The sequence below is a fragment of the Notechis scutatus genome, chromosome 1 (assembly GCF_049901735.1).
Source record: "Notechis scutatus isolate UNSWTSFEM ecotype Mainland chromosome 1, rNotScu1.2, whole genome shotgun sequence".
NCBI classification, from domain to species: domain Eukaryota; kingdom Metazoa; phylum Chordata; class Lepidosauria; order Squamata; family Elapidae; genus Notechis; species Notechis scutatus.
The window spans coordinates 169,460,396-169,486,142 of record NC_142009.1 but is presented as its reverse complement, the minus strand read 5'-3'; the positions used below and the strand labels follow the sequence as shown (position 1 = coordinate 169,486,142).

General features: G+C 39.8%; 1 protein-coding gene and 1 long non-coding RNA gene across 6 annotated transcripts in view; one reads left to right on the top strand and one right to left on the bottom strand.

Moving 5' to 3' along the window:
* LOC148133089 (uncharacterized) overlaps window positions 1-25,747 on the bottom strand; it is a 147,528-nt gene that overhangs the window by 16,504 nt on the left and 105,277 nt on the right. The gene's annotated exons all lie outside the window — the stretch shown is intronic.
* The window catches only part of PARD3B (par-3 family cell polarity regulator beta), a 926,621-nt gene that overhangs the window by 842,554 nt on the left and 58,320 nt on the right, over window positions 1-25,747 (top strand). For all 4 annotated transcript variants that reach the window (XM_087949489.1, XM_087949488.1, XM_026673207.2 and 1 more), the window contains one exon: window positions 2,659-2,738. In XM_087949489.1, the coding sequence (XP_087805615.1) occupies window positions 2,659-2,738 (80 nt within the window). The remainder of the gene's footprint in view (window positions 1-2,658; window positions 2,739-25,747) is intronic.

Here is a 25,747-nt window from a genome sequence, read left to right as displayed (position 1 = left end):
CGTCTTGTGGAAAAGGATCCTCCAGAGATTCATTTCCACTTCAGGTTCCTTCCTTGGATTTCTCAACACAAATGTTAGTCTGATTTGAACTTAATGCCAAACTATGGTTTATGTATGTATGTATAGGCCATAAACTCCCTCCATCCTTCCTGTCTTCTATTCTGATGTAAGAAAAGGTTTGAAAGCTTCTAAATCCATGTTTAGTTAGCTGTGGTTTCTTTTTATATACAGACACAGAGATAATCTTAATTTTGATCAGTGGTGGGATTCAAATTTTTTTACTACTGGTTCTGTGGGCATGGTATGGTGGCCATGGCATGGCTTGGTGGGCGTGGCTTGATGGGCGTGGTAGGGGAAGGTTACTGTAAAATCTCCATTCCCTCCGCACTCCTGGGTGAAGGTTACTGCAAAATCCCATTCCCACCCCACTAACCTGTTTTCCAGCTTCATTCTCCTGTGCAGGGTAACAAAGAAGACCCAGCCAATCAGCTGGGACTTGGGAGGCAGAGAATAGATGGGGGTGGGGCCGGGCCAGTCAGAGATGATATTTGCTGGTTCTCCGAATTACTCAAAATTTCCACTACCGGTTCTTCAGAACTGGTCAGAACCTGCTCAATATCACCTCTAATTCTGATCCAGAAAAGAATTTTTAGCCACAGTTTGCAACCCTTATATTGTTGATTTACAATTCCTATCAGCAATCAAGGGCAATAGGACATACACATCTGGAAATGCATTTTTAGTTGTCCTAAACTATAAAAAGGATGCCTGTGATTTGTTTTGAGTTGAGACAAAACATCTAATCTGCATTTGTTTAAAAATAAAGCAAAATTTCCCATCTCCTCTTGCAACTCAAAGAAAACTGATAATCCCTGATTATCAGTCCCTTAAATGATCATTCTTAACCAGAAAGTGATGAAATATGTATTAAGATATCACAAGTTATGTTCCTTAGTAATTGTATTGTGACATGGCATGCAAGTACTTAAGAGGCTGAGTTTGCATTGTGATGTTGTTGTGCATATTTTGTGCCTTGTCTGCTCTCCCCATGGATGTCCATACACCAAACCATAGTTTTCTATTATGCCATGTAGCATGTTTTATTTATATATATTTATATATTTTATAAACACAGTATATATCGACAGAAAAGAGTAAACATAAAAATAATAAATGAATCATAAATTGTTGGCAAGGGATATTAAAAACATCCAAAAATTAGTTTTCCACTATACCATTAGTAAATTATCAATGACTGAATATCATGTATAGCTTTGAATGACTACAATCAATATTAAGCTTTAAACTAAGATAAATAATGAAAAGCGTGGTCAGTAAGATATAAATAATCAAAATATAAGCTACAATACATTAAGTCAGAATCTATTCTGCCATAAGTATACCATGAAATTGAAATATAAACTATATACATAAAATTACCAAAATTATGGATGAGTACAAATCCGAGTGTTAAGTTCTAGTCCAGAAATTGGTTCTATTTTTATTTAAATTCTGTGTTAAATTTACTTTTAAGGTGCAAAGTTATTTTGGACATCTAAGCATACTCCCTTAACTGAATTAACCATTCTTGCAAAGAATCAAGCACATTTCTACTAAGAAGCATCTCATAAATGCTTTATTAGCTTCCCATACTGTACAGTAGATCAGTGTTCCGCAACACTGGCAACTTTAAGATGTGTTGGCTTTAACTCCCAGAAATCTACAGCCAGTATACTGTATTCAATGTGTGTGCTCAAGGAGGGAGGGAGGAACAAGCAGAAAATGACAACAAAAATATAGTTGAGGTGTAAATTATTCTTGCAGACGTATTTTAATTGGACAAGTGAAATTGGGAAAACCCTTTTGTGTTTTGTGCATCTAAATTTAATGGTCGACTTTCCTTGTGTGGATAGGGCTGCAATCACTTTAAGTGGCCATGACAGGATGAGCAGAGATTTTTACTTCTGTTGAATGACTTACTCTTCCTCATGTATTCTTATGTATCTTCAGCTTTGCATTTTGTAGGATATACGGTTTAGAGCAGGAAGATGGGTTGTTGTAAAACAACAATACATGCTTCCCCATTAGTGAACAAACATAATTATTTTCTTATTTGTTCTTCATAACACTTCTGCCAAATAAGTGAAGAATAGATTTGTATTTTGTTAATTATTATACATTCCTCTAGCATTTTGGAAGACAAAGGTTCAATGTTCTGTTGCAGCCATACAGACAGTATCATGTTTTATGTCCTGGAAAACATAATCAGATACTTGCATGTTCATTTTATAGTCTGTCCCACAAGTTTCAATAAAGCTAATTTAGGTCCAAATCTTAATATGACCAATAATGAATGGTTATCAATAACTGGCTTCATTATATGCAATATTTTTCTTATTCCTTTCAAAACTATGTTCTATACAACTTCACAGCATCTTTTTTGGCTTGGGAAAGGAATAATAATAAGGATTTTTAAAAAGAAAAATGTTATAAATAATAACAAGTTCAAATCAGGATTTCTCTTGAGCCTCAGAATTTCTTCTTTTTGATTTTGGCATGCTAGAGCCTGATTTGTTTTTGATTATCATTTTTGAGAAAAGTTTTCAGTAACAGGGTTGAATAATTGATCTTCATCACTAATTATACTTCTCTCCACAGGTGTCTGGAAAGGGTCCAGATGACATTCCACACCACCTCCAGTTTGAAGGCATAGAAAGACAGTATGCTTCTTTACCCAGGTAAGCTGCATTTGCGTTTGTGTAAGACACAAGTGTGTCTGCACAAACGGTTTTTCACAGGCAATCAAGGAGTCTCTCTCTCCTCCCATTATTCCACTGTTTAGCAAAATCTGCACTGAACAGACATCTGGCAGTGAAATGAGAGATTATGTTGCAATTTTGTTATGCTGCCCTTCTGTTGATAATTTAGTGCCATCTTTATAGCTGTGTTAATAATTTAGACAGCCAATGGAAGAGGGGGGAGATGAAGTTTCAGTCACTGAACATGTCAGCAAGAATCATGATCTGTAGGGGAAGGTTGTGATGCTGAGGAAGCTTGTTCTGTGAGAATTTAGCCACTTTGAGATATCCTTTATGGAGGACAAGGGGGCTGCTGGGAGCAGTTGCAATCACAGTCCCACATCAATGGCTCTAGAGTTTCTGGAAATAAATTTCATTTTTTCACAGCCAAGACATTCATACTGTAGCTCCATACTTAGATAATTCATTAAATCTCCACTAATGGAATGGATTGCTATAACTTTCTAACTCTATAATTTCCAAGACAGACAGTTTTGAGATTAAATCGTCAGGCTAGAATCTGGGAGACCATGAGTTCTATTCCTGCCTTAGGCAAGATATCAGCTAGGTGACCTTGGGCCAGTCACTTTCTCTCATCTTTTGGAAGGAGGCAAGAGCCTTCACTTCCTAAATCTTGCCAAGAAAAATGCAGGGATTTGTCCAGGCACCTGACTTGGAGTCACCTTCCCACCCCAAAAAATCCAAACTGGTTGTCCTCAAGATACTTTGGGACCACGGCTCTCAGTATTCCCAGCCAATACAATGTTGACATTAAATTAGTTGGGAATTCTGATAATCCTGATGTTTTTCAAAGAAGATGACTATTCTCAGAAAGTATGGGAAATATAATGCAAACATAGAGGGAATACCTTACACAAAGTTTGGATATTGGTATTTGCATCTGAGAAACAATAGTAACAGTTTTTCTTAATTCTCCCCTTACACAGTTATTCTTAACAATAATAAGCCACCAAGGAAAGGAAGTTCACCCCAGGCAGCATAAAGGAGAGCATTGTTCACTCAATCATTCTGAACAGTCCATAAAGTCCAAAGCAAATGTGCATAAATGAAAAGAGACAAATTGTGTTCAGCATTCATAAGCAACAGTATGCACCATTTTATTTATTTATTTTATTTATTTATTTATTTGATTTGCCAATTGTTTACAAGATAATAAGTATAAGTGTATACATAGTTGTGAATACATGAAATGGGTACATATAAGAAAAATAAAAGAGGAATAAGAGAAACAATAGGACAGGGACGGTAGGCATGTTGGTGCGCTTATGCACGCCCCCTACAGACCTCTTAGGAAAGGGGTGAGGTCAATAGTAGACAGTCTAAGGTTAAAGTTTTTGGGGTTTGGGGAAGAAACTACAGAGTCGGGTAGAGTATTCTAGACATTGACCACTCTATTGCTGAAGTCGTATTTCCTGCAATCAAGTTTGGTGCGGTTAACTTTGAGTTTATTGTGTGCTCTTGTGTTGTTATGGTTGAAGCTGAAGTATTCATTGACAGGTAGGACATTGCAATGTATGATTTTATATACCATGCTTAAATCAGACCGAAGACGGCGTAATTCAAGGTTTTCTAGTTCTAGAATTTCAAGTCTGGTGGCATAAGGTATTCTACAACGAGTAGAGGAGTGGAGAACTCTTGTGAAATATTTCTGGACTTTCTCAATTGTGCTAATATCAGATACGTAATGTGGGTTCCAGACTGATGAACTGTATTCGAGTATTGGTCTAGCAAATGTTTTGTATGCTCTGGTTAGTAGTGTGATATTACCAGAGAAAAAGCTACGTAGGATTAGGTTAACAACTCTTAATGCCTTTTTGGCTATGTAGTTGCAGTGGGCTCTAGCACTTAGATCATTAGAGGTGAGTATTCCAAGGTCCTTTACAAAGCTTGGGTCATCAACAAGATCTTGACTATTCAGCTTGTATTTTATTTTCTGATTTTTTTTGCCAATATGTAAGACAGAGGATTTATTTGTTGAGATTTGAAGTTGCCATTTGTTTGACCATTCTGATACATAGTCAAGATCTTTTTGTAGGGTAGCAGTATTGTCTGTGGTATTGAACAGCTTTACATCATCAGCGAAAAGAACGCAATTGCTCTTAATATGATCACAGAGGTCATTTATGTAGAGTATGAAGAGAGTTGGTCCTAGAACACTGCCTTGGGGGACACCACTATTGACAGGTACAGAATTTGATAGGACACTATTTTTTAAATTTTCTAAATTACATGTCGAAGTCATCCCAATAAACTGGCCCAGGGACAGTTGCTCAATTCTGTAGGTTCAGAAATGTCAGGCCTAATGTTACTTTGTTGTTAGTATTTATTGAAACATTCGTTTAATAGAATTATAACAAATAGTTAAATATAGAGCAGGCCTCATGAATCAATTATGTTCTCCTTTGCTAACTAAGATTATGCTTTCTTTGCCTTCGCGTCACTCAGCTCATGTCTGCTTTCATATTCCAATTCTTCTGAAGAGCTGAAACTCTGTTAATCTTGTTTCACAGAGACCTTGGAAACAAACAACAAATATTGTACTATAAGCAGTGTCCAATGAAAAGCCATCGTGCACACTTACATACACATTTATTTAATTAATCTATGGTCATAGTGTAAGCAGGTTTTTCTAATTTAGCCTCCTCTCTTGCTGTTGCTGTCCCCTGCTTCTCACACTAAATATGGCAGGAAAGATTTTTTTTAGCAATACAGAATAATTTTATTTGTAAATTACAAATAATATGACCATGACTTTACATGATCAAAGGTGAAAGTCAAAGTAGCATCGCACAATAAGTAGCAGTGTTAAAAAAAAAAAAAAAAGGAAACTGAGAATAAGGAAATGAAGATATTTTATATCTGCCTAACATACCAATGTACAATCCAGGAATATATAAGGTCAGAAGGAAGAAAAGGTAGCTTTCTAAGTCAATGCATCATTCTCAGCGATACTGAGGGATTTTATGTTCAAACAAAGTACCCCCCCAAGAGTCCAGCTGTCTTACAGATTTATGATATTGCTTTGTCCATATTTTCTTGCTATATATTCTCTCAGATTTTATCTACTGTTAAAACCTGAGAAGATTCTACCTGTATGGCAAATTAATTTCTTGGTTAAATTGTACTAATTATGGAATTATAATTAGTAAACGCTTTGATGGAAAAGAGGCATACCACTCTTGGTGATGTGAGAATTCTAACTGTCCCAAGGGTTCTGTCATGTCTCAAACCTTTTCTTTTAGATGAAAAGAACTGAAAAAATTATGGTAATTACTTTTGTTACTAATGTCATATTTTGTATGTTCTTTTGACAAACCTTTACCAGTTTCAAACTTCAGTAAACAATAATAAAGTGCCTCAAATTGGAATGCCAGTGTTCTCATGCAAAAATTACAATAGAGGTCTATAGTATTCAAGAAAATGTGGAAAGTTATCTACATATGGTTATCAGCATTCACTAGGGCAGCATCTAATTTGGTGAGGTGTGTGCTTATTAAATTAATGTCAATATCTGCCACATTTTAGACTTTCATTGGAACACACATCTCAAATAACATGGTTCTGCAGTTTACATTCCCCACCAAGGTAGGAAAGTTCCAAGGCATGAATGTTTCAGTCATATTTAGGGCTGGGCAACCTCTGGTCATGAGGTCATTGTGCCTTTGACCTAATTGAAAACAACCCTTCAGCTTACTTTTTTTTAACTGCGTTTATTTTTTAAATAAATAACTCAAGACAGTGAGCAAACATAATACTCTTCTTCCTTCTAAATTCCCCACAATAACAACCTGTGAGGTAGAACACAGAACATAGAATAACAAGTTTGGATGGAACTTTGGAGGTGTTTTAGTCCAGCCTCCTGCTTGGACAGGAGACCTGTTACCATTATGGACATATGGTTGTCCAATCTCGCAATCAGTTTTGACACTCATGCCCCAGAGTGCCCACAATTTCTGGAGGCAAGCTGTTCCATGGATTAATTGTTCTCACTGTCAGGAAATTTCTCCTTAGTTCTAGGTTGGATCTCTCTTTAATATTTCACCCATTACAATCTTTCACCCAAGATGTTGAGACTTGGAAAAAGTTCAAAGAACTAAGATGATCAAAGGTCTGGAGACTAAACCACATGAAGAACGGCTGCAGATTTTGGGTTTGGCTAGTCTAAAGAAAAGAATTAGGGGTGACATGATAGCAGTATTTCAATATATGAGGGGCTGCCGCAAAGAAAAGGGGGTCAAATTATTCTCCAAAGTACCAAAACAATGGTTGGAAACTAATGTAAGAAGCAATCTGGAATTAAGGAGAAACTTCCTAAGTAATTGAGGACAACCAATGGAACAACTTGCCTTCAGAAATTGTGGGCACTTCAGCCCTGGAGGTTTTTAAGAAGAGACTTACTAGACAGTCACTTGTCTGAAATGGTATAGGTTCTACTGGTTGAGCAGGGGCTGCACTAGAAGACCTAGCTCTATTCTATTCTATTGGATTTTGGGATCTCTCGTAAGAGAGAATGTTTTCAGGCTTTAATGCTTTTTAAATATACTTTGATGTAGTTAAAAAAGCATTAGTTTATTTAAAGAGCATTTGGCATTCCATGGAGTTTCTTATATTCACATCTGTGATGAGGTTGGCTATAGTTCACAAATTTAGTATCAGGATAACTATATTTACTTTATTCATGTCTCATTTGTGTCCCAGCTGGTTAAAATGCAACTATCCATTAGATAGGCATATTCCACTGGTTTATTATTCATTGCAACTACTTTTTTAATTTATATTTTTATTGCACTTTTTCAAAATTACAAATCTCTTTTACATTCTTTACAACACTGTGACATTGATGTTACACGTACATTTACATGCATATATACATTTAATCCTTATTTTTACTATCTAACCATCTATACCATTTGTCCCAGACTGTGTAATATTCCGATTCCTCTCTGTCTTTCAATTCTAAAGTAAGCTTATCCATCTCTGCATAGCCCAATACTTTTTTTATTACCATTCCCTCGGAAGGGGTGCTGTTCAATTTCCAACTTTGTGCAAAGGCAATTCTAGCCACTGTCACTATATGCAATATAATATATTTAACTTTTTTACTGAATTCTCCTCTTATTATTTCTAATAAGAAAAGTTAAGGTTTAAGCTCAATTTGAAGACTTGTTATTTCCTGTAACCATTTTTTGATCTTTACCCAATATTTCCTAGTTTCGGGGCATGACCACCAATATGAAAAAAGTACCCTGTTTTTGTTTACATTTCCAACATTCTGGACTCATATTTGGTTACATCTTCACCAGTCTTGCTGGTAGTAAATGCCAATGATAAAACATTTTGTAGAGGTTCTCCTTGTAGGCAGTGGACATTGTTAATTTATAATTTTTTGTCCATAGTTTTTCCCATTCGATATTCCCATTCTATTTGGATATTATACCCAAAATTCCTTGCCCAAGCGATCATGGACCATTTAACTATTTCTTCTTCCATTTTAACTCTTAAATAATTATATATTTTTGTTATGAATTTCTCTTCCGGTCCTAATATAATTTTATCCAATTGTTGTCGTTCTTTATCAAAGCTGTACTCTTCTAAATCTTTTTTATACCTCACTTGCAATTGTAAATATGGCCACCAATCTATGTTTATTCCTTCATCTCTCAATTCTTGATTTGTTTTGAGCCTCCCTTGGTTGTCTAACAGTTCACTATATCTTACCATTTTATCTAAGTCCAATGTTTTTGGATAGATCATCGCCTCCATGGTTGATAGCCAACCGGGTATTTTATGGTAATGATTTTTTAAATTCTCCCACAGACCTGTATAAGTGCATCTCTCATTTGATGTCTATGGAAATATGAGTGTGTTTTATTCTTCTTTTCCCAAATGAAGACATGCCATCCTATCTGCAAATCATGACCTTCTAATAACAAGATCCTTTTATTATTCAGATTTATCCATTCTCTTATCCATGCTAATGCTAAATGCATATTATCCATGATAATCTAACTCCCAAACTGGGAGTCTGAAGCCACCTCCACTTCTGCTATCCTGTAATGTTTTTAATTTTATTCGAGGTTTCTTCTCTAGCCAGATAAATTTCATTGTTACTTTGTTTAACTCCTCAAAAATAAATTATCTAATTTTATTGGAATTGTTTGAAATAGGTATAGCAATTTTGGTAATATATTCATTTTGATTGTGGTGATTCTTCCCAATAACGATAATTGTAATTTCCCCCATGTATCCAGACCTTCTTTATGTATTGCAATTATTTATTATAATTATCCTCTTTTATTGAGGAGCATCTTGCCTTCAACCATATTCTTAAGTATTTAACCTCTTTTGCAATTTACAATTCTGTTTTCTCTTCTAGTTTTCTTTTCTGACTGTCTAATATTTTTATCTTGTCTTTATTAATTTTAACGCCTGCCACCTTCCCAAATTCTTCTATTTCTTGCGATAAATAATTCCTGTGGCTCCTCTATAAAAAATACTAAATCATCCGCAAATGCTTGGATTATATTCTTCTTTTTTAATCTTAATCCCTTTAATTTCTTGTTTTTGTCTAATCCGAGATAATAAAACTTCTAGTGAAAGAATTAAAAGTAGAGGTGACAACGGACATCCCTGTCTCACTCCCTTAGCTATATTAAACTTTCCTGTAATATCTCCATTTAATATTACACTGGCCTTTTGGGTAGAATAAATTGCTGATATAATTCTTTTGATTTCGGCCCAAAATTCCTATCTTTTATTTGTTGTATAAGAAACTGTCAATTTAGATTATAAAAATCCTTTTGCACATCCAAAAAGATTAATGCAGCTTATTTCTCCAGATGGGCTTCATAATGTTCCAAAACATTTATTACCACCTTCATGTTGTTTCTGTCTTTTGGGTAAGAATCCATTTTGGTCCGAATGTATAATTTCATTTAATAATTTTTTCATTCTTTCTGCTATTATGGTGGTAAATATTTTATAAACATCATTTAGCAATGAGATGGGTCTATAATTTTTAATTTGTTGGTGGTCTGTACCCTCTTTTGGTATTAGAGTAATATAGACTGCAGCCCACAATTCCGGTAATTTAGCTTCTGTCAATGCCCCATTGTATACCTCCAACATTAATAATTCAATTGGTTCATGCATGGTCTTTTATAATTCCCCCAGAAGATCATCGGGCCCGGGGGTTTTATTACTTCTGTCAGTGTGTGCTCCCTTCAAGATCCAAGAAAGAAATACTCAGACTCCATGGGCTAGAGCAAAGTTATCCTTTTACTGGAAATCAAAGTGGAAGCTACAGATTGAATTCGAATCTGAAGAATTGGCGCATGAGATCACATATACAAAGGAATGGAATTGTTCCCACCCCCAAAGTCCAAATGACTCTTCCAATTAAAAGTTCTGAATATGATCATGTGGGCATCTTCAGGTGGGGATGAGGCCTCTGTCCGTTGACCTTGACATATTTTGATAAAACTTCGCAGCTGCGCAAAGGGGATAGAAGCTAGCAAGGAAATGGAAAGTTAAAGACAAGAATTCATCCCTCCCCTTGCTTGCCCACAGCAAAGGAATGCAAAACACCTCCAGCTCTATTCCCCTCCAAGTCCCCCCTCCCCCGTTGCTAATGACAGCCGAAAGAAATGAGCATAGCAGCAGAGAAGATGCTATAGAGAAGATATAAGATGTAGAAGATATCTTGAGGCTGACATTCGGACCCCCTAGAAAAAGGACATTAGTCCCTGTAAGAGAGAACAACATAAAAATATGTTAATGCTTGCATACATTTCTATGGTTTATCAGGGTACTTTGCATAAAAGTTCTTGAGCAGTTCAGGAGCCCTAATGTCTTTCTCATTTACCCACTTGGCATAGGATGGAGGAAAATGTTTCCAGGCTACAAGATATTGGAGACGACCCCTCCATTTCCGAGAGTCTAAAATCTCTTTAATCTCGAAATGTTGTTCACCCTCAATCAACAATGGTACGGGGGGATCAGTCTGGGTCGGTCTCAATGTACAGGTATGTTCAGGTTTCAACAAGCTAACATGGAAAACTGGATGAATACGATGAAGAGTTTTTGGTAGAGTCAACTGAACAGTCACAGGATTCACAATCCGCTCAATAGGGAAAGGGCCCACATACTTAGGACCCAACTTCTTCGATTTCTGGGTGGTCTGTAAATATTTAGTTGAGAGGAACACTTTGTCGCCTACTTGATAAGACTTCTGTGGGGCTCTCTTCTTGTCAGCAAATTTCTTATGAGACTGGTGCGCCTCGTCCAAAGCTTTGCGAGCGACCGGCCAATTGAGTTGAAGTTGAGATATCCAGTTGTCCAACGACTGGACATTGGGTCTTTCACGAGGAAGTTCAGGTATGGGCACAAAATCTTGCCCCGTGGCCACTTTGAAGGGGGTAAACCCAGTATTGCTGTGGACAGAGTTGTTATATGCCACCTCCGCAAAAGGCAGTAGATCCGCCCAGTTGTCCTGCTGATAATTTATGTAACACCTGAGATATTGCTCCAGCACCCCGTTAGTTCTCTCACAGGCCCCATTAGTTTGGGGATGGTGGGCGGAGCTTAAGCCCTGGGTGGAGCCTATTAACTTCAAAAATTCCCTCCAGAAGTTCGAGGTAAATTGAACCCCTCGATCAGACACTACATGCTCAGGGACACCATGCAGTCTATAGACATGTATAATGAACAATCTGGCCAGCGACTTCGCCGAGGGAATCTTGGAGCAAGGTATGAAGTGTGCTTGTTTGGAGAACAAATCGGTCACCACCCAGATGACTGTGTGCCCAGTGCTCTCGGGTAAGTCTACTATAAAGTCCATGGAGATTTCCTTCCAAGGAGCAGTTGGCCTAGCCACATTCTGCAACAGACCTGGTGGTTTACCAGGAGGCCTTTTGGCTGAGGCGCAAACTGGACAGCTCGCCACATAAGTTTCAATGTCCTTTTTCAACGAAGGCCACCAGAACTGTCGCTTCACCAGGTGTAGGGTCTTCACAAACCCAAAGTGACCAGCTGCCTTGGAGTCATGAGTTTGTTGTAACACTTGGCTTCTCAAGGTCTGTGGTACATAAAATTTTGCACCTACCCAGGCTAAACCATCTCAAACGGTGCAATTATTCGCATTTGCCAGGAACCACTCATCCGTTCTCAGGGCCTCCTTAAATCGTTCCATCAGGTCACTGGACAGATCCCTGTCTTGCTTCCTCTTTTGCACTCTGGTGACCACTGGGGCAGCCAGCTGTGTGGTTGACACGATCGGCCTTATCACTTCTTGGCGAACACTATTGTATTGAGGCATTCTAGATAAAGCATCTGCCATAAAAATTTTTCCTCCTGGAATGTACTTCAAAGAGAAATTGAATCGTTTGAAATACTGAGCCCACCTAACTTGCTTAGGGGATAACTTCCGAGGCGTTTTTAAAGCCTCCAGATTCTTATGGTCAGTCCATACCTCAAACGGGTGTTTCGCTCCTTCCAAGAAATGCCTCCAAGTTAGTAAGGCCCAACGGACTGCAAAAACGTTCTTCTCCCAAACAGCCCATCTCCTTTCAGTGTCAGTCAACTTACGGGAGGTGTAGGCGCAAGGTTGTAGTGTCCCCTTCTCGTTTAATTGAAGTAAGACCGCCCCAACAACCACATCACTTGCATCAGCTTGGATCACGAAAGGGGCATCCATGTCTGGGTGTTTCAGCACTGGTTCTGCGGCAAATAGTCTTTTTAGCTTTTCAAAAGCGGCTTGGCATTCCATGGACCAATTCAACGGTTGGCTGGGCTTTGGTTTCGTTTCCCCCTTTGTCTTTAGGAGATTGGTGATGGGCATGGCTATTTTAGCAAAAGACGGGATGAATTGCCTGTAAAGGTTAGCAAATCCGAGGAAACTTTGAAGCTGTTTTCGGGTTCTCGGTGGGGCCCAGTCCAATACAGCTCGCACTTTCTCTGGGTCCATCTCAATGCCCTCGTGTGAGATACGATATCCTAGGTAGTCAATTTTTTCTTGATGGAACTCACATTTGGACAGTTTGGCGTACAATTTGGCAGCCCGCAGTTTGTGCAGCACGGAGCGTACCAGTTTCACATGTTCGTCTCTAGTCTCCGTGTAAATAAGGATGTCATCAAGGTAGACCAGAACCCCCTTGTATAAATGTTCGTGGAGCACCTGATTGATCATTTGCATGAAAACGGCCGGTGCCCCCTGTAGGCCAAAAGGGAGAACATTGAACTGGAAACAACCCATCGGGCAGTTGAACGCAGTTTTCCACTCATCTCCCTCTTTAATTCGGATTTGGTAGTACACCTCCCTCAAGTCCAACTTCGTGAAAATCTTACCTTTGGCCAGGTGGGCTAACATGTCCTTCATCAGAGGGAGGGGGTACACGTTCTCCACGGAAACTGCGTTCAAATTTCGGTAGTCCACAACCAAGCGTTTGGAGCCATCTTTCTTCTCACGGAACAACACAGGGGCCGCCACTCGAGGTCTAGCAGGTTGGATGAAACCACGTTTCAAGTTCTTGTCGATAAACGATCTCAATTCCTCCAGCTCCCGTGGTGTCATCGAATACAGCTTCGGTTTTGGGAGCATCACCCCCAGTAGAAATTCAATACTACAATCGGTTGACCGATGAGGAGGGAGCTCATCAGAGGCCTCTTCGCTAAACACCTCTCTTAAGTCCCAGTATTCCTTCGGGATTTTCTCCTCCCCCTCCACGCGCTCGGCACCTGCGGAAGCTGTCTCAGCTGGGCTTTGAAGCTTCGGATGGGATTGCTCCTCCCCTTCCGGATGGGATTGCTCCTCCCCTTCCGGTTGCTGATCGGTGCGGACCCGTATCCACCCCTCTCTCCAATTCACATGGGGATTCCACTTCCGAAGCCAGGGCAATCCCAATATTAGAGGCTGTTCCATCTCAGGGGCCACAATAAAACACAGGGTCTCGCTGTGGGTTCCCATGGTCATCTCTAGGGGTTCCGTTATAAACCGTGCAGGGCAACCTCCCGCCTCAGATCCATCCAGTTGGCAAAAGGATGTGGGCGTTCTTAAAGTTCTCAGTCTGATGCCCATGCCCTTGACCACTTTCATGCTGATTACGCACCTCATGCACCCCGAGTCCAATAAGGCCAACATCTCCCCCTCGGTCCCTGAGGTGGGCACCCTTAACTTTATTGGGATGGTCATGGGCCCTTTGTTAGGACTTACTGGGACGCCATCTTCCGAGTCGGTCTCGCTCTCGTCGAGGGAAGTCAGAGGTCCCAGCTCCTCTCCCGCCGGAGGGGCGACCTCTACAACCTCCCCTATCTTTAGCCCAGTTTCGCGAGGCTGGCTGGGGGGGTTTCGGACTTCCTCCCTGGGCCCTGCACCCCCTTTGGATCCAGCTTGACCTGACAATCTGCAATCCGGTGGCCCTCCTTCCCACAACGATAACAGGCAGTGGATTTGGCTCTTGCCATCACTCCTCCCCTCCGAGGGTTTGGGGCCTCTCGGAGACGTGGGGGGAGCAGTTTGCTCCATACGGGGCCTCCTCTGCGTCTGCTCCGGGTTAGATCTATTTCCACTTCTTCCGCTAGCAAGTACCACAGCTGCAGATCATATGGATCCCTTATATCTTCATTTAAGCCATCTTTGTAGGCTTCTATCAGGGCCCCCTGGGACCAGCCTCGGATGTGGTATGCCAGCTGTCTGAACTTTTGGGTGTAGTCAGCAACTGACCTCCCCCCTTGGGTTATGGTTTTCATTCTGATCCTGGCCTTTCTCTCCGCTAGAGGGTCCTCAAACCTCCTCCTCAATGCAGTCATGAAAACATTGAGATTCCGCAGTTGGGGGGAGTTGTCATTATACAAAGTCACCATCTAGTCTGCTGCCATCCCCTCCAGGGCTCTGGTAACACATCTCACTTTGGCTGCTTCAGAGGTGAACTCCCTTTCATATTCTGCCATATAGCTCCCGACTTGCACCAGGAAGAAACCCAAATCCTTGGGATTTCCTCCAAACTTCACATCTAACGGGGGCAGGTTGCGTCTTCCAGGGATCACACCTATTGCTGGCCCCCCCGGGTGGCAGCCGGCTGCTGTGCTGGCGTAGGCTGGGCTAGGGGGGTGGGGGCAGCCCGACTTCCCCAGGCTGAACTCGCTCCCCCTTCCCCCTTATACCTTGGAGCTATGCCGGGCTTCTCAGGAGCATCCTTAAGGAGTTGCCCGGATTGATCCAGCCTGCATTCCATCTCCTCCCTCTCTTGCCACAGCCGTTCCCTTGCACCTCTTCGACTTACAGTGATCCCAGGAGGGGGGGCCTTCGGGATCCCTCCATCCAACACCTAACGACCATCTGGGCCTCTAAGCTGGGGTTTCTTCCAGAGTAAGGTCGGCCAGCAGGTCGGCGGCTGGCACCTCCGGTAGCAGCATCGGCTGCCCCCCCCCCCCGCAGCTCCGTGGTCGTCTTCATCGCTGGCTGGAGATGACATGATGTGAAACCCCCTCGGAAGAAAAGCTGATGTTTTCTCCAGGTGGGCTGATGGGGAGATTCGAAATAATGTCAGTGTGTGCTCCCTTCAAGATCCAAGAAAGAAATACTCAGACTCCATGGGCTAGAGCAAAGTTATCCTTTTACTGGAAATCAAAGTGGAAGCTACAGATTGAATTCCGAATCTGAAGAATTGGCGCGCAGATCACATATACAAAGGAATGGAATTGTTCCCACCCCCCAAAGTCCAAATGACTCTTCCAATTAAAAGTTCTGAATATGATCATGTGGGCATCTTCAGGTGGGGATGAGGCCTCTGTCCGTTGACCTTGACATATTTTGATAAAACTTCGCAGCTGCGCAAAGGGGATAGAAGCTAGCAAGGAAATGGAAAGTTAAAGACAAGAATTCATCCCTCCCCTTGCTTGCCCACAGCAAAGGAATGCAAAACACCTCCAGCTCTCTTCCCCTCCAAGTCCCCCCTCCCCCCGTTGCTAATGACAGCCGAAAGAAATGAGCATAGCAGCAGAGAAGATGCTATAGAGAAGATATAAGATGTAGAAGATATCTTGAGGCTGACAACTTCTCTGTTTTTGTACTGCCTTTTTCAATTCTATCAGGGTTATTTCCTTATTTAACATTTTTCTTTTCTCTTCAAATATTGGAGGTAAACCTTTTTCTTTTAAATACTGATATATATATTCTCATTTGCTATTTTTTCCTGTCTATACAACCCTTCAAAATATTTTTGTGTAATACTTTTTTTTCCATACGATATTGGAGGCTCCTGTTTTCATCCTGCAATTGTTATATTAATCCTTTCTCTTTCTCTTTTCTTAACTTGTATGACAACCATCTCTCTGGTTTGTTAGCATGTTCAAAAAAATTTTGTTTTACAAATTTTAAATTTTGTGCCCTTTTTTCCTGTGTCAATAGATTTAATTTGTGTCTGACTAGAACCATTTCTCCCTTAATTTTATCATTTTGTGATTCTTTTTGTAATGCAGATTCCAATTTTTGAGAGCTTCCTGGAGCGTTTTTGTTGTTTCCATTTTTCCTTATTTCTTATAGCAATATATGCTATCATTATTCCATGTAGATACACTTTGGTAGTATCCCATAGATTCTGCAACGTTGTATGCTGTTTCATATACTCCTTAAGGAATAATTGCAGTTCTTTTCTAATCATTTGGACGTTCTTTTTTCTTTAGAATCTGTGGATTCAATGTCCATCTTTTTTTCTTTTGGCCTTTCCATATTACTTTCAGGGGATTATGGCCCACCCAAGTATTTGGCATAATTTCTATTGTAGCTATGTTACTTCCCATTTCCCGATTCATCCAAGCCATATCTATCCTTGACCATGACTTGTGGGGATTAGAATAGAAAGTATATTTGTCCTTTTTGGGGTTTAAATCTCTCCAAATATCCTGTAAGTTTAATTCATGTGTCATCTCAAAAAATGACTTTGGTAGAGTTTTCCTTTTCTTCTTATTTTTTTTCTTACTTGTATAATCATTTTTAATGTCCACCACTGTATTAAAATCACCCACTATGCATATGTTTCCCTTTCTTGTTTCTAATATTTTTCCATACAATTTACTGTAGAATTCCTTCTGGTTATCATTTGGATTACCACCAGTAACATTTGTTTTTGATGTATCATTACTTCAATCATTAATATTCTTCCATTATCATCAGAATAGATTTGTTTAGCTTTTAACCCTTCTTTAATATATACTGCTACTCCTCTTTTTTTAATCAGCCAATGATAGTTAAAGTTTCCCTAGCTTTGCATGTCCTAGACCATGTTGTTTCTTGATATGCACTTCTTGTAGGCATACAATATCTACATTCTGTTTTGATAAATTTGCAAATGTTTGTTTTCTTTTTGTGGGAGAATTCAGTCTGTTGATATTTATTGATATCAACTTAATCTCCTCTTCCATCTTATTGTTTGTAGGCTTGTCTCTGTCTTCTGTTTGTCCTAGTGTCTCTCTGTGCTCTTATTCTTATCCCTTCTCTTTCAAGTTGTTCCATTTCCTCCTTATTTCTTTCTTCTTGATCTATCTCTTTTTCCTCTGGTTGTTGGTCTTCTTGACTTCTACTTTCTAGTTCTTCTTTACTGCTGTAGTCTTCCTCGTAGATCGTAGAATTCTTGTGCCTTGTCTATATTATCTATTTTGATCTTTTTATCCTGCCACATGATCAGCATTCCTTCAGGTATGAGCCATCGGAGCAATATATTATGTTTGACCAATTGTGTCACCAAAAAGAGTTCAACCAAAAAGTCAATTCATCAATGTTCATATACTCTTCTCTAAATCAATTAATCTTCTAAACCAGTTAACACATTCATCTCTTAATCCAAATGTTATTGTCAGATTCAAAATCCAAGAAAGAAATACTTAGACTCCATTAATTAGAGAAAAGATATCTTTTACTGGAAGTCAAGTGGTAGCAACAAAAGAATTCTGAATCTGAGAAAATGTGCACGTAAATCACATATACAAATTGATGGCAATGTTCCCACCCCCAATAGTTCAATTGGCTCATCCAATTAAAAGTTGTGTACCACATCTTGTGGGCATCTCCAGGTGGTGATGAGGCCTCTGTCCGTTGACCTTGACATATTTTGGTAAAGAGTTGCGGCTGCGCATAGCATAGGATAGAAGCCTAAGCAAGAACCTCCCCCCCAAACTTATACAGTTCTGTTTTGTAACACCTCCAGGTCGCTTCCAATAACGATGTCCCCCTCCTCCCACCGTTACTGAAAGATGAAAGATGCAAAGGAAAGGAAGAAAATCTTGAAGGCTGACAGTTATTATATATCATAAATATAATCAATCTAGTAAATGTAAATGCACTGCTCAAAAAAATAAAGGGAACACAAAAATAAGACATCCTAGATCTGAATGAATGAAATATTCTTATTAAATACTTTGTTCATTACATAGTTGAATGTGCTGACAACAAAATCACACAAACATTATCAATGGAAATCAAATTTAGCAACCCATGGAGGTCAGGATGTGGAGGTACATTCAAAATTAAAGTGGAAAAAACACTACAGGCTGATCCAACTTTGATGTAATGTCCTTAAAACAAATCAAAATGAGGCTCAGTAGTGTGTGTGGCCTCCACATGCCTGTATGACCTCCCTACAATGCCTGGGCATGCTCCTGATGAGGTGGCAGATGGTCTCCTGAGGGATCTCCTCCCACACCTGGGCTAAAGCACCCCCCAACTCCTGGACAGTCTGTGGTGCAATGTGGCGTTGGTGGGTGGAGCGAGACATGATGTCCCAGATGTGCTCAATTGGATTCAGGTCTGGGGAATGGGCGGGCTAGTCCATAGCATCAATGCCTTCGTCTTGCAGGAACTGCTGACACACTCCAGCCACATGAGGTCTAGCATTGTCTTGCATTAGGAGGAACCCAGGGCCAACCGCACCAGCATATGGTCTTACAAGGGATCTGAGGATCTCATCTCGGTATCTAATGTCAGGCTACCTCTGGCGAGCACATGGAGGGCTGTGCGGCCTCCTAAAGAAATGCTACCCCACACCATTACTGACCCACTGCCAAACCGGTCATGCTGGAGGATGTTGCAGGCAGCAGAACGTTCTCCACGGCATCTCCAGACCCTGTCATGTCTGTCACATGTGCTCAGTGTGAACCTGCCTTCATCTGTGAAGAGCAAAGGGCACCAGTGGCGAATTTGCCAATCTTGGTGTTCTCTGACAAATGCCAAACGTCCTGCACGGTGTTGGGCTGTAAGCACAACCTCCACCTGTGGATGTCGGGCCCTCATACCACCCTCATGGAGTCTGTTTCTGACTGTTTAAGCAGCACATTTGTGGCCTGCTGGAGGTCATTTTGAAGGGCTCTGGTAGTGCTCCTCCTGTCCCTCCTTGCACAAAGGTGGAGGTAGCAGTCCTGATGCTGGGTTGTTGCCCTCCTATGGCCTCCTCCACGTCTCCTGATGTACTGGCCTGTCTCCTGGTAGCGCCTCCATGCTCTGGACACTACGCTGACAGACACAGCAAACCTTCTTGCCACAGCTTGCATTGATGTGCCATCCTGGATGAGCTGCACTACCTGAGCCACTTGTGTGGGTTGTAGACTCCATCTCATGCTACCACTGGAGTGAAAGCACCGCCAGCATTCAAAAGTGACCAAACCATCAGCCAGAAAGCATAGGAACTGAGAAGTGGTCTGTGGTCACCACCTGCAGAACCACTCCTTTATTGGGGATGTCTTGCTAACTGCCTATGCTTTCCACCTGTTGTCTATTCCATTTGCACAACACATGTGAAATTGATTGTCAATCAGTGTTGCTACCTAAGTGGACAGTTTGATTTCACAGAAGTGTGATTGACTTGACTTGTGTTGTTTAAGTGTTTCCTTTATTTTTTTGAGCAGTGTATAATAAGTATAATAAATATCTATAAATAGCTACCCTATATTTCAACAGTGATAGGACAATAGAATAGTCTGGAATAATGAAATATTATAATAACGGGATAACATCTATAAGATAATGTTAAACACTTAACTGGTATATGTTACACTTCAAAATAGAGAGGAAAAAATAAAATCCAATAGAAAGAAACCATTTGAATTAAGAATTAAATAACAAAAAAAGCATATCAAGACATTGATTCCAAAGTATACAATCAACAATCCATTCCTCAATAGTTATCACCTCTAGTTCATAATCTAATTATATATCTAATTATATATTTCAGAAATAAAGGGTATGTATAATAAATGTATATATAAATATCTATAGTTATAGTAAATCATTAACACTTGTTAAGATTACAGCTATTTTGATCCACACAGTTTATTGCATCAGCCACATAGTTCTTTTTTTTTCATTACCATTCGCTATAGTCCTGCAGTATAGTCCTGTCTTCACTCTAGATAAATTCCTCTCATAAAATGCTTAACTGTCCAGCTTTTCTCAGTAATGTGTGTATTTTCTCAGTATTTCTCAATCAAATATCAATCCAACACAGTTTCGTCCCACCAGACATGCATGTCTTCCTTATCACCTGGCTCTATCTCTGCCTCTTCATGTTAGCGTCCACCCTCATTCTGATCCTCCTGCTTTGGTTAAGCTCTTTCTTCTTCAAAATGCTGCTCACACCACCGGATTGCTGCTAGCTCTCAAGATTTTCACCCCCCTCAGTTGGAGACTCAGTTTTTGACCATAAGTATTTCAGGACCTTCTTTCCTCCACTAGAATTTTTTCTGCATTGCTGGGCTCCTCCAATCTCCGTCGATGTCTCAGTCTGTTGTCACAATTCTTCCTTCCTTGTGCATGTTTGGTCATCACGACATCAGGTTCACCATAATAGAAATGACTGGACTCTTTCAGGCCAGGTTTGAGGGGTTTCCCTTCATTGCAGCGAGTGGTTGCCTTCTTCCTCGCTGCTCCCTGGGCCTGTTCTCCCCACTGGTCCGTGGATCCGTCCAAGCTCAATGGGCCCTCGGAGGGCCTCCAGACATGAAAAATTGGGTCAAGGGAACGGAGTCCACTCTCCTTTCCCTGCACTGCCGTGACATCACCACCGGAAGTTCTATTCATTGCAACAACTTACTGGTTTCTAAATACTTGAAAAACAAAATCCTAAAACTCAGTTCCCATCACAGCCCTGTTCCCAATCTTTCTATCAGTCCTTTTGCTGCCATCATGCTAATACTTTTCTACTCATCACTCCACTTTATTCAGTCTCTTCTTCATATCCATTACTTTTCTAGGCCTATAGACACAGCTGTCTTCCATTCCATCCCTGAATCCTTTTCATTTCTTTTATATGTGCACCATTATAGGAAGTAAAATCTGAATATGCTCCCCAGCTGTGCATGTCCTATTCAATTCATGGAACTATTATTTCCAATTCAGTTCTTCACCATCACAACTCTTGCATCCCACTTTGATGGTAGCTTTGACTTTTCATAAGCTTGTTAAATTAATACACTTTCTTTCTGAGCACTAATATTCCAGTTATCATAAAACATGGGGGTTCCATTTTAGCCCTAACATGGTAACTAGCTCATTTAAAACTACATTTTGGTTTGATCATTAGAAGGTTTTGATCTCCAACTTGGCTGGCATGCCTTCATGTGGGATGGAAAGTCTAAACAACATTCATATTTCCAAAGGCACCATGTAAGAAATGTGTTGTTCAATATCTGGGAAAAGATTAAAAAAAACCACTACCCAAAGTTTCCATTGGAAGCAGTCACATATCCAAATCTATTGGATTATGAAAATATTGTCAGGTATAAAGATTTACTATATGATTCTGGAGAGCTTAAAAATAGGAACCAAATACAAATTCAAGGAAAGGAGATAGCATGGTGGCCCTTTGCACAAATACAAACCCATTATAAAAAGATAGAGAACAATTTGGCTTTAATATGATCCCACAAGAATTAGATAAAATATGGCTAGGAGAGGAAAAGAAAACAATTAGTAAAACATATAAATATCTTTTGGATTACAAATTAAAAGAAGAAACTGTCACAGAATCTATGATAATTTGGGCTAAAAACGTGGGTCATAGTGTTGAATTAGATAAGTGTGAACACATCTGGCAAACAAATTACAAATTAACCATGTCAGTCTCGTATAAAGAAAACTTATATAAAATGGTTCATCGCTGGCACCTACCTCCTGCGAGACTGGCTAAGATGTTCCTCAACTTACCACCCAACTGTTGGAAATGTAACTACGCACAAGGAACATATTTTCACATGTGGTGAACTTGCCCATGTGCTCAGAAGTTTTGGAGAAATATTAGAAATTGGATTTTAAATATAACAAAACAAAATTTAAAACTTGAACCTGAAACCTTTCTGCTAAGTATGATAGATTTAAAAATGGAGAAAAAATATCAATATTTAATTTTGCACATCATAACTGCGGCCAGAATAACCTACGCACAAAACTGGAAACTGTCTTTCATTCCTTCAGAGGATATGGTAATTAAAAAAATACATGAATGTGCTGAGATGGATAGCCTAACCAAATTGTTAAAAAATAAACAAGATAGTGACTATTATGAAATATGGAACATTTGGTATGATTGGTTAAAGAAAAGGTAATATTTGATATTTGGATAAGTTATGGAAATGACAGAAGAGGTGCATTTAATTATAAACCATATAGAGAAATTAAAACATTAAAAGAACGAAGGAGTTATTGTAACAAGGCAGATCACGTCAATGATAAAGATAAAGAAAAAAAAAAACCTTAACCATTGCTCAATATACACTGTAAAATGTACATATGTATATGTATATGTGTGTGTGTTGATTTGTCTGTTTTAAATGTATGTCAAATAAATGTTTTTTTTTCTAGAAAAAAAAAGAAACTACATTTTGGAATGGGTATATGCTAATAGAGTAATAAATAAAAGGAGCAGGAAAATTTCTAGAGGCACCAAAGAGCTGGATATAATCCAAGGAATTTGGGAAAGAAAGATCAAGAGGCCCTACTTCCAATTCCAAGCCTCTACCAGCAATAGTATACCAATTTAGGTTTTGTTTTGCTGAAAAATCAGTCATACAGTCAGCTTGTATGATGGTGCTTATAGAGAATTAGCATGACAATATATTTTGCTGATGAATTTTTTTCTACTATGGAGTACACACTCAGTCATCTGGTCTTTCTGATATGCAGCTTGTGGATGCTGCCTTTTCAACTGTCTTACTTTTTTCTGGTCTAGACAGGGTAGTTCAAGAGAAACTCTGTTATATGTGTGTGTATTTTAAGTTAGCCAACAAGAATATATGGCTGTCATTATATTCACATACTTAGTCCTGTCCAGAGCCACAGACAGAACGTATGGAGAAATACAGAGATAACCTTGAAGAAGAAATGCAAGAGTGTTTGAGTCAACATCAACTTAGCCCTGGGAAATTAGAGTGGGTGAGGGGGAAAAAAAACAAGATAATCCCACCTTTATTCACTTTGCTCTGAGAGGGGGAATATGGAAATTCCATTAGGCTTTCAGGAGTCTGTTATCATAACCTATAACCGTGATGGCGAACGTGTGGCACACAGAGCCATTTCTGCCGGCACGCGAAAGATTGCCCAGAAGAGCACCACTGTGCATACGCATGCCCCCCCAGCCAGCTAATTGTTTGGTATCTGCCACATGTGAATGTGCATGAGGTGGGGCGTGCACATGCATAGACATGCACAGGGCCCCATGCGCAGAGGCACATGGCACAGGAGGTTGTGCATGCATGCAGAGGCACACAGTGTGCATGCAGGGGGTTGTGTGCACATGCACAGGGGGGCAGGGGGTTGTGTGTGCAGGCGCATGGGGGGTCACATGTGCATTGCATCATGGGTGCAGGCATGCGAGCGTGAGCGCACTTTCGGCACACGACATGGAAAAGATTAGCTGTCTCTGACCTATGAAGCAGAGTTGCTGTAGCCTTGGTGGCATTTTTTCCCCTGACCTGGCTTATCTCAAAGGGCTGACACAGTGTCATGTGGAAAAAGTATATTATAGGTTGGAGTACATATTATTTGGTGGCCTGTCTCAAAGTTAAGATGGGTCTTTGCCAAAGAGATTGCTTATGCTCATCCAGTTTTGATGGAGTCAATTTGATGAATATCAATCTTATGAGGTACACCATATAGATGAGCGAATTCTGCTTTATGATAACGCTTCGTTAACACAATCTTCAAGGCTGAAAGTATAAGTTTCCCACCATCTACTTTACAACCCAAGAAACTATGGAGGATCCTTTCTGCACCTCTTACCCCACTCATTATCCAGCTGCAGACTATCATCTGCAACATCTTCTCACCCAATCACCCAAAGTAAATCACATGCCTTCACAATGAAATTATTTAAGTATTTTGGTGGGAATCAGCACATTGACTGAAATAATTAGATGCCTGTGAGGTTACATAAGAGCAGAGGTGGTATTCAGCGGGTTCTGACCAGTTCTGGAGAACCAGTAGCGGAAATTTTGAGTAGTTCAGAGAACCAGCAAATACCACCTCTGACTGGAGATTTTACAGTATTGTTCCCCTGCCATGCCCACCAAGCCACGCCCACAGGACCAGTAGTAAAAAAATTTGAATCCCACCACTGCATAAGAGGGTCTCTAGACAGTTCAAGAAATTGGTTTGAGTGGTAAATAAATTGATGAATGAATAAATATAATCAGTTGTGCCTGGAGAGAGCAAATTGTTCCTAACTTCTGTACTCCCACTTTAAAAATTAGGTTGTGTGAATGTGATTCCTAAACTGATTCCAACTTTCATATTGGAAGCTTCCTTAGAGTATTGAATTTGTTAAATTGTAGTAGTCTAATTTATAACAGGGTTATAACAGAGCAAGGTTGCTAATGCTCTGGGAGTTCTTAGTTGTTATGAAAAGCTGCAAAGAAAACAACCAGGATTCAATCAAACCAGTCATGTGACCTCATATTAATCAAAGTTTGCAGTCATCACTTGGCAATATTTTGTGGGAAACTTTTTGCTTAGTCAGATCTTCCCAAGGGTTCAGGAGTGATGGATACACATTTTCATACTGGGTTGTGTTATTTAATCTCCAGGAAGAAAGGGAAAATAGAAATGTGATAGTCACAGATTTGCAGGAAAGAGAGATTCTTTGCCCTGAAGCTCTCTAAGGCAAGAACTGCAGAAGACTGTCAAGCAATATTTAATCTCTTCACATAGAAAAAATTACATGACATCTGGCCAATTCTGACATGCTCTTTTGGCCCCTGGACATAGTTGGAGTACCATTTTCTTCTTCCATCTGTGACACCACAGGCAAGGGATTTTTATCCTGACTATGTGATGAAATCACAAACCGATTCTATAGTTGAGACTGCTCTACTTTCTCAAAAGTTGTTGCTCTCATTTGCTCTTCATTTTCACTTTTGTTGTAAACTACTTTAGTTCAAACAATAATTTGAGTCACCTCAAGTAAGCAAACTATTGGTGTGCAACATAGACTCTTCACTAGAAGCAGAGGTCAGTCACCAAGGCCTTTAATGATCAGTATTAATATGATATATCTCCCAAGGAAACTTGGCCACCTCTCTGGCAAAAATAAATGCTGATTCTAAAAAAAAAAATCAGTATTTTGATTCTTGTAAGTCCTTCTCTTGGTACAAGAACAAAATTTTTAGTCTAAAGGATACTAAGACAAATCTGAGAAGGCTGAGAAGTCTTTGTATAATTCATTTCCAGAAGAAGGAGGAAAAGCAGAGCAGGAAGAGCCTATCTTTAGAAATATCTGCCCTATCTTTAGAAGTTTGCTTAAATTTAAAAATAAGTCTTAAAAGAACATCTAGAATTTTGCTTTTCTCCAACCAGTAACAAGAAAGGTTTAAATGAGTTACACAAGGGAGCAACTACTCCATTACAATATTATTTACTACAGCACTGAGAGGGTATTAAATAATCTTTGAAC